Source organism: Opisthocomus hoazin, chromosome 8, assembly GCF_030867145.1.
Source record: "Opisthocomus hoazin isolate bOpiHoa1 chromosome 8, bOpiHoa1.hap1, whole genome shotgun sequence".
NCBI lineage: Eukaryota > Metazoa > Chordata > Aves > Opisthocomiformes > Opisthocomidae > Opisthocomus > Opisthocomus hoazin.
The window spans coordinates 22,525,139-22,537,573 of NC_134421.1; the positions used below are offsets into that span (position 1 = coordinate 22,525,139).

At 44.3% G+C, this 12,435-nt stretch overlaps 1 protein-coding gene across 9 annotated transcripts in view; it reads left to right on the top strand.

Annotated features, from left to right (window-relative positions):
• The window catches only part of TMCC3 (transmembrane and coiled-coil domain family 3), a 148,369-nt gene that overhangs the window by 82,611 nt on the left and 53,323 nt on the right, over window positions 1–12,435 (top strand). The window contains exon 1 of one of the 9 annotated variants that reach the window (XM_075428444.1): window positions 914–976. The exons of 7 other annotated variants lie outside the window; for them this stretch is intronic. In XM_075428444.1, the coding sequence (XP_075284559.1) occupies window positions 974–976 (3 nt within the window). In that variant the 5' untranslated portion in view covers window positions 914–973. Of the gene's footprint in view, window positions 1–913; window positions 977–10,218; window positions 10,297–12,435 lie in introns of those variants that run through there. One more of the 9 variants, XM_075428440.1, reaches the window with a different exon arrangement.

Below are 12,435 nucleotides of genomic sequence, written 5' to 3' on the forward strand. Positions count from 1 at the left end.
TGTATCCTAACTCCATATCTTTTACAAGGATAATTAAGCCTTTTAAAGGTCCACAGTATATTGATGTTAAGAGTCTTTGTATACAAACGTACCCAACATGCTACGACACCATTAAACCCTTGGCAACTAAGAATGCGATTGCATGATCAGCTCTAGTCCGTCCTTCTGACTTCTGCCAGGTTCTGCCTTCTGCGCTCGGGCATGATTCCCTACCCAGTTTCCTGAATCAACACCATGGCTTGAGGAGCTGTGCAGCCAGTCAGATGAGGGAGCTAATAAAACTCATATGTATGTATTTTTGCAATCTAGTAATTTATTTTGTTTCGACAGAAGTAGTTTTCACCTGGAACAGCTCTCTGACCAGCTCTCTATTATTGCATCCAAATTACAACGCAGCCTCAAGATAAGATACGAGACCAAACACAGGCATTAAAGGTACATCTCTCTGCGCTGATTATACATACACACGTCACATTAAACGCTACCAGTCATAATCTACATACTAACTCTGAAGCAGTGGCATCCAAGCAGTGGGTGGTTTTTGCTGCAGCTTGAGTACATAGAGTAAATGCTCCTCTGCCTAGGTTACTGCCTGTGGGCAGCTCGCATGGGTTGCTTCCAGGACGGTGTCAGTAACTGGCCGTTTCTGTTTATGGTGTTTACGGCCCTGGGGCCTCTGGTACCTTCCTGTGCCTGTAGTTTCAAGGCCGCTGATATCAGCCAGTGGCTGGGCTGATGCGAGGCCCCACCTGTAGCTGGGATCATTCTTTATCTACGCAACAAGAGCATATATAGAGAGCAAGCGCCCTTTTGCAGCTGTTTGCTATTACTCTGTGTACAGTTACAGCAGAGCTACAGGTATGTGACCAGAGCGACTTTGCTTGCCAGCCAAGGCAGAACTGTGCCTTTCAGCTTAAGCAAATCCTCAAACCATGCCTAGGATTTCAACGGCACGAAACAGAACTGCTGGAAAATGGTAGGTTATTTTCATGAAAACTTGTGGCAAAAATGAAAGATAAGTGAAATGAAAAATGAAAATGAAAATAAAACCTCTCTTAAGAGGTTAAGTCTTCAGACAGTGAAAGGTTTGTCATAGGTTGTTTTAAAATATAGAAAATGTGAGAAAATCTATCATTTAGAAAAAAGACAACATTTCATTGAAAGAAATGCAAGGTTTTGGTGAGTGTTAATGAGGAATATGCTCTGTTGTTTCATAATTGTATCAGACCTGTGTGTTTAAGATGCTGAAAATCGTTGGAATTGGTGAGTGTCAGAGGCGAGTTGCAAGGTACCCACTTTCCCTTCCTGTCCTATGTCTTTGTGATACCACTTGTTTCTGAAGGATTTATTTTAGTTTGTCTAGTTCAACAACTTCTCAGCTGTGTTACTGTCTCGTAACTTTTGTATGTCTGGTTGCTAGAACTCTTTATTACTTATGATATATACTGTGTTGCTATTAGAGTTTTTATGTTGCTATTAGAGCTTATATATTGCTCCAATGCTTTCTACTGAGACTTCTAATTACAAGCGTTTCAAAACATACATGTAATAATTAATCTTTATTAGCAGAATAGGAAAGCTGGAACATTCAACTTCTCCTCGTAATACTATAAATAAAATTGTTTATAAGGCTGTGTATGTGTATGAGATACACACACAAACACAATAAATTTAAAGGAACATTGTAAAAGAAGAGTTTCACTAGTAAGCCTATAATTATTATATTTTTTCCTCTGCTTTGGTTTGTAAGCGTCTGTTAAATTCTTGTTGATAGCGTCATGCCTTTATATGGGGGGCCTGAAAAATCTGACGTCTGTAAAATTGTTGGCCTGAGGTGGTTACTAAAAAGAGATGCGGAGCTCGAGCAGAGGCAATCACTTGCCGACCTTTCAGACCAGACCAACCCAAACCCTGCTGCCAAAATTGGGTTTTTTAGACAGGAAGACGGACAGCTTCATCCCTGAGAGACACTTGAGGCTAGCTGGTGTTCAGCAGGGCTGACGCTCTGTACGCGGTGGGCGCTGGGAGGGCGGAGGAGTCTCAGTTTCTTCCACCAAACAAAGCTGTCTGGCTGCTGCGGGGTGCATTCTGCTTGTGCCATCAGGCGCATGTGGACACTGAGGTTCTCTACACTTCTGTTGCCTTAGGATTACTTCACATATAAATGCTTTACCCCCGTGGCCGTATCGGTTAAGAAGGTAAAGAAAATAAACCCCACCCTTCGGATATAACTTTAGGAAGAAAAGCTCAGTTACAATTATACTGGGGAAACAAATTGTTAGTTTTGTTCCAGAAAATTATATTCCTATATAGCAGAAGAAGAATTTTTATTGGCAAATGTTATATCTCCTCTGTTCCATTTTCTAGTGATCTCATGCTGTAACATTTTCCAGTCATTGAAGTTCAGGGGGAAACTCCCCTGAAATGCTAGGACTCTAACTTGTGTTGCTACAGTTTCCAAAATACTGCAAAATATGCTGCTGCTGCTTCTATATTCCTGCTAAAACTTGGGTTCCGGGGCTAAGAAAATTGTACTCAATGATATCTCATACATTTCACTGGTTGTATAAGAACAAAGCGGAAGACCTCAATCTTTCAAAAGTTGTCCCCAAAATTTCTTAATGAATAATAGCTTATGAATTTATGACTTTAAAAGGCCCAAAAGGATGAGTATGGGTATGTGCTAGAAATTCAAAACCTGTATTCTTTCACAGATTTCTGAAGCATCTGACAGCACCAGGATAGTTAAAAATAGGAATCATGTTGTATCTTATCACTTGCCTCCATGGTCAACTAGTCGCATGTCTGAACTCACTAAATCTAAATTCCAATCTAAATCATGATTCCAGTAGTCATAATTGTATAGTTCTGATCTAGGAATGTATGAATACAGAAGCTGCAGTCTGATGCTGTTAGAAATACTTACTTCCATCCAGGAAGTTAGGAAGCTCTGCAGCTGTCTTTCAGACATTAGTAGTGAGTGAATTTGCTGTGGAATATGCAGAAATACGTGATAAAGGCCTCACATATTGAAGCAATGGGTAAACTTTGATCAATGGACCTGGATTTTATAATAAAAAGCATTATAAAATGAAAGTAAAATGGATTTAATACCTGTTAGCAATGCAGCCAAGAAGCAAATACAGCAAATATTTTACTCAGTGAAAACTATCCTGTATAAATACAGAGTAATACACAGTAATAACCCAGAACCTGCTCCTTGATAAATTACTCTATTTAGATGAGTAAAGGGACTGTGTTGCTTGATACTTATAAATGATGGTTGATACAGATTTGCTTAGCCTAATGCAAATGCCTGTGCTATGCTCTGTTTTTTTGTTTGCAATTTGCTGCCTTTAAAATATTTGTTGGGAAAATCAGGCACTTGGAAAATTTATGCCAATTAAACATAGTGGCATTTGGGATTTTCTGCTTAGTTGATGTGAATCTTTCAAGTCCCTGTCACTCAAATCAGAGCTGAATGTTCTGTGTTTACGTCTGGCAGATTGAGAAGTAAGCTGGAATGAGCTTTCTGTTTTTATTACGCTCATCTTAAATGGGTTTTTAATGATATTTATCTAAGGGCTTTTATTAATGCCTCGTTAACCCACCAAATAACTGACTTAACACACTTCCCTGTTGATGTGGTTTTAAAGGAGAGTTTTCATATTGAATTGAATTAGATTTGGCAGAACCACAGTTAGATGAGCTGTAGACGGTCGACATTGACAGTGGTGAGGGAACTTGAGCTTTGTGTCCCTGTGACTTGCTTCTCTGCAGCTAGAGTCACTGTAGTGAAACCCAAAGGGCTGCATTGTAACAACACTCGTGGGGAAGAGGTGTAGGCTTACTTGTATAATCATGAATTTTCTGTCCTCTCATAACCCATCTGTGCTTTCTGGCTGATTGGCAATGAAGTCCTAATCCTGCATTTGACATTTTCTCTTGATATGGAAATAACTGATGTCACACATTTAGCATGACGCAACTTACGCAGAGCCACAGCCACACACTGCACTTCATATAGAAATAAAATTGACAGGACAGTCCTATCTAGCCAAATCAGCAATCTTTGTGTGCAACCATCAGCCAACAAACTGAGCTGAAATGTCTGTGAAGCTACGACAGTAAAGCAGTAGGGTGAAAGCTGTGGTGTATTCACCTACAGAGCCTTTAGGAGCTCAGACGCCAGCTACCCCGCTACATGCCGCTTCAGGGGGGCTGCGTGCGCTTCTCTGAACACTGGGTAGAGGTGGCACATCCTGAGAGCGATTCTTGTGTGCGTGGGTTCGTGGTCTAGTTTGAGGTTTTGGCTTGTTTGTTTTAATTCAGGATAAAGATGTAATTGAGGTAACCACCAGGATATGCAGAAATAGATTCTGGCTGTCTGTCTTCTGGCTGCAGTTTGAGCGGTTTGGGTGCAAGTTCACGTTCATGGTTTGGAATGGGGTACACCCCTGTGCGCCAGCAGGCTGCAGCTGTCGGTCCTGCATACCTCACGGCAATACTGGAGTGGCTGCATCGGGACAGACAGGCTGGATACACTAATTCCCAGAAGGGCCCCAAATCACAGGCTATGAGGCAGAAGAAAATTTGTAAGCTGATGAGCAGCAACCATTCATGTAGCCCAAGGGAGAATTCTGTACTTGCCTTTGCAACATGGGTCATCTTTAATGTGAATAGCTGGGCTCCAGGCACATCCTTGGGTGTACAGAACAGCTGTCATTCAAGTCTGCTGAAGAGGTGGCTCTTCTTCACAGCATTTGAAACACAAAACACTGCCACCGTCCTGTAGGTACTGTTTGCACTGTTGCTGTCATTCAGCAGCAGTAATGAGCAATTACGTAGCAGAAATTTCCTAGGCTGTACAAGAACAAGGAAAGGGCTTGATAGCACCTCATCACACAGCAAGGGACAAAGGATAGTAGGCAAGGGAGAGAAAGAAGAGGGAGAACTTCTGTTACCTTCAACTGGAATTTTTCACTTGCTTCTCTATCCTTCATCCCCTATCAATGCATCTCACTGATACACAACGACAGTCCTAGTTTTGGAGGTTTTTGCTGTGTGGAAAATGGGTACTCACAGAGTGTCCATCGCTGTTATATTCTGAAAGCACGTAAAACATTTCTTAATAAGAAGAGGACAGGGGAGCAGAGGAGTTGATTGAAAAATTTAGTTTGACATCTGAATGTTTATCAGCGTCTTCTGAATGAACGTCACAGCTTGGCAGTGCAGTCTGTAAGTCTCAGTGTGGTCCCTTGGTGGTTTGTGCTGGGTACAGACAAGCCGAGTATCTCCTTTCCTGTGGGTGTGAAAGGCTTATGCTTTGGCAGATAAACTGAGAACCCTGACAATGCACTCACAGATAACCGCAAGACCAACGTCACTCAGCACTGTCCCATTTGCCATCAGAGTTAGAAATGGCACCAACAGTCTGTCATCACGCAGACCTTCTCCCTGGAGGCTGGCTGCTACAAGCTTTTGGAAAAAGTTAAATGTTAAAAAGTCTCTGGTAAGAAGCCCCAGTATCCTGTTTAGAGTACAGGCATTATCATTGTGGAAAAAGGGACCTTCGCCTTCTTCCTGATTGTACCTTTGCCAATACACTCTTGACACTGTATGTTTAATTTCTCCCAACAAACATCAGAACACAACATTTATTAATAGCATTTTTAATTCTGGAGAGCTCAGTGTTGTCCGCAGAAGAAAGATGTGCCGTGCTTCTCGTTTTACAAATGTGGTAGTGGAAGTCCAAAGAAGTAAAGTAAATCGCCAAGATCCAGATTTGTGATAGAACTGGAAAGAGAACGGGGCCAAACCTCAAGCCAGCCTCCTAATGACAGAATTTCCATGCCTTCCATCTCCATAAAGGTTTCCTTCCTTGAGATGTTTCCCATTGTGTGTGCACGACCCCATCTGTGGGGTTACATTGTGTGGCAATTGGGTTTTGCTAAGTAATCCCCCTGCTGCCACTGCCGCTTCTTCTCCCTCTGTGGCCAATGCGTAAGTCAGTGTAGATAATCCGTGGCTCACAGGTGGGACTGCTGTGTCTGCTGCGCGGGGTCTTGCAGCGGGAAACAGATGGCAAAGATGCATCTTTCACAGGGAAGAGTGAGACAGGAGTTGTCCATGGAGAGCTCAGGCTCCGTGTGACAGGCCTGCTTTGGGCAGTGCCTCTGCTGCCCTTCCAGAGGTGTGATTTTCCTAAAACAGAGCAATGCAGGCAAACCCAATATTGATGTCCATCCCTCTGAAAGCCGAATACAGTGGTGTCTGCCTGTGTACAGTGATCTGAAGTCTAACCAGACCTTCCATTCCTAACTGGCATTATTTTTTAAAAGGTCACTTTTAAAAGGTAGGCAGAATAATGTAAATATCAAGAGTTAAGCATTGTGGGTCGTGCCAGCATGCTGAAGTGAGGGAAAGCAGTGGAAAAGGATGAAATTACTCTGTACCTCTAATGACAGCTGGGCAGTCAGTGAGGGATTTGAGGTATGTGAACTTTAAAATTGACACCACAGTGGATGGCTGGGATGATTTAACACTTTCATCATTAATTTAAACCATAGAAATAAATGTAAAAAATACTTTGCGAGAAGAACAAAGGATGAGAGAATTCATCTATGGGCTACCACTTCTATCTATGTCACTGTGCGTCCAGCCTCATGCTCCTGCCAATGTCTGGAAGGATTTGCTTTAGTGAGTTGAAGTTTCAGTTGAGAGTAGGTGCAATGTGTGGGAAGAGCATTTATTTAAACTCTGTGGGCTTTTGAAAGTAACAGTGAGAGAAGGTGAGGCTGTCAGAAATACTGTGCTGTGCAGTATTCTGCCGTGTTCAGGGAGTCATGTCGCTGTTTTGGAGCGGGGAGGGAGAGCTGTACAAACCAGCTGTGTGTGCGAGAGCAGGGGGAGTTGTCTTTGCTCAGCCGAGCAAAATGAAATGTATTCTGCAAACATGCCATAGGGTAACAGTCCTTCTGCTCCTGCTACAGGCCAGGGGGGTCCTAGCAGCACATGTGCGAGGGGGAAAGATAAGAGGGAAGAGAGCAGAGTTTGCTATATGCTGAACTTACATTCTGAAGACGCAGATGATTTAACTCCCACATATGAAAAGAAACATTTATTGAGATAGAACCATTTATTGAGATGTTTGTAGAGTGCAGCACCTGCAGAGACTGCTGAGATGGCAACAGCTCCTAATTCAGCTTGTGTGGAAGGGCTCTCCTGACCTGTGGGACAGGTACCTTGACCCCAGCCAGCTATTTCTGCTCCACCATATCTTGCTGCTGTGTGCAGCAGTTGTCCCTAGTTGCCCAGCCCAGTGCCCCATTGTCACAGATCCTACGGGAGCCGCCCAGTGCCACGGCTTTCGCTGCTGGTGCAGGACACGGGAGCTGTTGTTGCTGGTACGCGTGGCAGTAGCTGCCACCGCTGAGAGCCGCGCCCAAGCGAATGGGTCTGCAGGCTTGATTGGAAGGTGTGACTAATGCAACACCGAGGTCTCATGAGACTAGCCGTATTATCCTCTCTTCTTAGAAGTTACATTAGGGGAGAGTGCTTTCTTCGTAAATGTATTAGTATGTATATGAATACTACTGAGCCCAACCACACACGGTGTACCTCTAAATATATATTGGACATCCCAGCCTCTCTTTGTCTTGAAGTGTCAGCATTTTGTGGCTGGTCTGCTGGTATTATTTAAATAAATCTGATATTATTTCAGTAAAACTCCTTAACTTCTGAATAAATTATGATTTAGAATAAGCCTTGTATTACTAAAGAGCCAAGCAGTTTTTCAAGCTTTTTGTGTGCCTGCTTTCCAACTACTTACCCTCGCTATGCCTTGATCAACTACATCTGGCAAGGCTTACAAAAACTCCTGAAAGTTTCTGAGGAAATAAGGGTGTTTCATCCTAGGTGCTGGAAACTGCATAGTCCCCTTTGGAAATGTGCAATTATGACTTCAGTGAAAACCCCAAACCCACAACATTTGCCTATTAAATTTCTTACTGACCTTTACCTCCAGAGTCCCTTCCGCCCCCGGCACATTTTGAGTCATGAATTAACTTTCATGTCTGAGCTGAAGGACTGAAGAAATCCATTCCCATTTTAATGCTTTTTCCCAGCAGCCTTCCAACTTCAGCTATCTTGTTCAGCTGCGTAAAAAGTATAGGAAGGATGGCAAGTCATTGCCTGTGTGCGGGTGTCCTGTGTTAGTTTGGTTACTTTGCATACTGCATTGGGCAAATAATGCTTCCCTTAATAAACTCACTCACTACTTAATTTGGGTTAACTTTGTAAAAACTGGTGTTAGAGCTGAAGAAGAAACACCTGCCAAGAAGGTGATATCTAGGATTTATTTTTACATTGGAATTTCCTGTCTTTCATTTTTGAAGACCTCATTACGTGAAAACACCAAGGAGGCCCTTATGTCAGATAATTAACGTCTAATAGTGGTGTTATCTCAGAACATTAAATTCCAATAAAAAATGTAAATGGAGTCAGGGAAATGTTTTTTAAAGACTGCAAGCCCCCCCTAGAACAGTTAGCTGTGTTGATTTATGTATGTTTATATATACACATGCCTTGGGACTGTTGATGTCTCCAACTAGAGAGGAAAAGCAGTACGACGCACGCATGAGCATCCTCAGGACTGTACCTAAAAGGCGAAGTCCTGCTGCAGTTGCAAGGCAGTCACTCTGAGGGAACTCCAGATTTACTTTGTGTAACAAGGTAGAAGTGATAACTCAGCTATTCTATTTATTCCAGACAAGAAAAAAGTGCGTTTCCTGTACAACTTAATGAGTGATTATAAAAACAGTATTCTGCTTCCACTTTTCAGTAGTTTAAAATCACAGAATCACAGAATCACAGAATGGTAGGGGTTGGAAGGGACCTCTGTGGGTCATCCAGTCCAACCCCCCTGCTGAAGCAGGGTCACCTACAGCAGGCTGCACAGGACCTTGTCCAGGCGGGTCTTGAATATCTCCAGAGAAGGAGACTCCACAACCTCCCTGGCAGCCTATTCCAGTGCTCCATCACCCTCAGAGGGAAGAAGTTGTTCCTCAAATGTTACTGATTTAAATGCTTTCTGCAGCATAGGTGAAGATAAATTAAAAAAAAACAGTCAGGAACTCCTCTCAACTCTTAGGAATTTAAGGAGATTTGCATATGCATACCCTGGAAAACATGTTTTCCTTGGGTGTTCACAAGTATGGTTTGAAGCTCCCCTGTGCTAGGGCACTGCAGGAGATATCTCATGTGCGCAATGTGCAGACATGGGGACTGAATTGGTTGCCGTGCTCCACTGACAGCTTTGGAAAATGCAGACCCTGATTATTTAGTTGGTTTGATGGAATTTTTATAACATGTTTGTTGTGGAAAGCTTTGGGTATCAAGGGCTTTCCAGCAGCAGTACTCAGCCGTGTCCAGGGTGCCTTACACACAGTCAAAACCTTAGAAGTGAGTCTGCCCCAAAATGGCAACACACTTAATTCTTGTGGTTTCCCCTTTGGACGTCAGAACCTTTAGGATTTGGTATGTTTTGTGAGGTCTCGCTGCAGCCACGGGGTCTACATTTCTTCTAGCAGAAATTGAGATGGCTGCTTGAGTTTACCTGGGCAGTAACTCACTCCGAGAGCTGGAGCTTTTAGCGAAAAGCCTGAACCAAACCAGCGTCTGTCAGCAGGAGGAACGGAACTGCCACCCCTCCGTCCAGCCATACCTCTGGGAGACCATCCTTGCCCACTCAGAAGAGCCGGCCATCAAAAAAAAAGGCGATTTATGGCCCGCTCCCTCTAGCTTAAAGCTCGCTCCCACCCTCTTCTCCCCTCAGGCGTCCTCCCTTTTTCGAAGCGGGGGGAACCACCGCAGCCCCGATCCCCTCACGACCCGACCGTCAGGCGCCGCAACGCGCGGCCGACGCCCTCCTCGCCCCTTGAGGCGGGAGCCGGAGAGCTGAGGGGTTAATCCGGGTGTGCCGGCTGGAGGAGAAGCGGAGCTGCTGCCGCCGCCGTGCGGGAGGGCCGGGCACGCCCACGCCCGGCCCTCCCGCACGGCGGCGGCAGCTGCGAGCCCCCTCAGTAACGCGGCCGCTGGGCTGGGTTGGGCGCTTGTTAACGGGACCCCTACCTGGGCGCGGGCTTTTGGCAGGCACCGCTGAGGAGGAGGAGGAGGAGGAGGCGGCGGCGGCGGCGGGGCAGCAGCATCACCACCACCATGCCGGGCAGCGACACGGCGCTGGCCGTGGATAGGACGTACTCGGACCCGGAGCGGCACCGGCGCCGCAAGACGCGGGTGAGGGGCGCGGAGAGGGCCGTCGGGGGAGCCCCCCTGAGAGGCAGCCGGCCCGAGGAGAGGAGGGTGGTGGGGCAGACAGGAGGGTGCCGAGCTCCGAGAGGCAACCACCAGCCTGCAGCGTGTTCCCCGAGAGGGCTCCGCGTTTGCTCGGTTGTCGATCTAAAGGGGAGTTTTTTATCCGTGCTTTTTTCCTATTCCTACTGTAAGTACTGTTTGGTAGAAGGAAACTAAATGAAACTGGCTGTTGACTTAACAGAAACCGATGTTCAAGATGCATCCCCAATAGAAACTAGTTGGAGGTGAGAGTAACAGAGAACTTACCAGAGTCAACAGCGCTGATGATTAAATGAAGTGACTCTGAGTCTAGCTCATACCGGTGGGTATCTGGTTTTGGTCCTGTTTCTCAAGGTCTCTGTTTAATAAACTGTGGATCAGGTGATTGTATCTAGTAGCAGAGAATGATCGCAGTTCTCTTCCTGAAGTTACTTACAGGGATGGAAATCGACTGAAAAGGTGTATGTGTGAGTGCTAGGGGTAAAGTATACTGTATATCAGTGACATATGGCTTAATGTGATAGTTTTTTTTATGATCTGCTGGCAAGTTCATGTTTCTTTATCTTACTGTTTTGATGGTTTGTTCGTACAATATAGGATACCCATGTGTAGGCAGCGCTCATGATTCTTTCATATATTTAGTAGCCGTTGTGGTGAATGTCATGCTGATGAAGGCAGTTGGCTCTAGTTTATGCACAGATTTCAGATGCTTACCTAAATGCTCAGCTCAAACAGGTGTAAAACTAACGGCTCTTTCTTCCTGTGCACTGCAAAAAGACATGAAAAAAAAAAAAAGGATGTTGCTCTAGTTGACTTGGGATATCAGCAGAAATTCTGTGTTCTATGCTAAGATGTGTCCTGCATGTGTCAATAAGCTAGCTTTACAGTTTGAAGTGTAGGGATTAACTATTTGTGAAGGAAGACTGTTTCTGGGGGGAGGGTTCTTGAGTGTTCTGATTTGCTTGTTGTTTTTCCCCCTGTACTGCACATTAGCCGTTCTTTCCATCCTTCCAGCCCAGTAATTGACAGTGCTGGATAGGAGATGGTGTGCTTCAGATTGTTGCTGCATAATGAGATTTTTTAAAAATAGGTAACCCTATGCACTGCACCTTGACTACTGGAGTCTACAATGCTCTTCATACCATAAGCCGAGTGCACGTGCTAGTCATAACGCAGTTAAAAATTTTATGTATTTCCTTTGTTTTTCTCTTTGCGAGTTGAACTAAGTCTTTTTCTTCATTGTTCTTGCGGTGAGAATAATGCGCTACCTAGCTTACTATGGCCGTAGAAGAAAGTTGCATACCTTCAGGGATGATTTTTAGTATGGTTAAGAGTTAAACCTGAAGCCTATGCTCTGTAGTCTAACTGATCTGCTTAAAAGCATAAAGTAGCATGGCTAACGTTGTGTTGCATATTGTACTTGTGTACTGAAAATATTAAAAAATCTCATGCTTAAGACAATTTTATGAAAGTATTGGGCTTTTGTCTGATTTTGGGTTTCTTTTAATCAGGATTAGCCTCCCCTTCCTGCCACCATGAGAACTGGAAATGTAACTCTAACAAGTTTGTAGAGTTGTGTGTAATTGTATTGCTCCAGGGTTTGGGCTTTACAAGTTGTGTCAGACATCATGAACTTGTAATATAATTGCTAGAGGTGGTAGCAGGAGGTTGTGTGTTCAAGATGATGGCAAGAGCTCACATTAAATACATTTGTGCTTATTCTGGACAAATTGGAATTTTTCCTGGGTAAATTGCCTGGATAACTTAAACATTCCTCTTTCTGCTTTAAGCAGGGGGGTAGATATGGTCAGGCATTGGAGCAGCAGCAGCTGATGATATTATGTAGGAAAGAAGCAGGAAAGCAGGATGCTGTTTTTCTTTTGAAGACTGACTAAAAAGCGTCAGAGCAGCTGGTGTTAAAGCTGCCATTCCCAAACATTCATGGAGAAAAGCAACGCAGAGCATGAACGCAGCAATACAGAGCTGATGGGAGGACACTCGGAGAACCGGAATGAACTAGGGAGACTTGCTTTTGTGAAGAAAGGCTTGGAGTTGGTTTTGGCAGCAGGATAGTGACAGTGT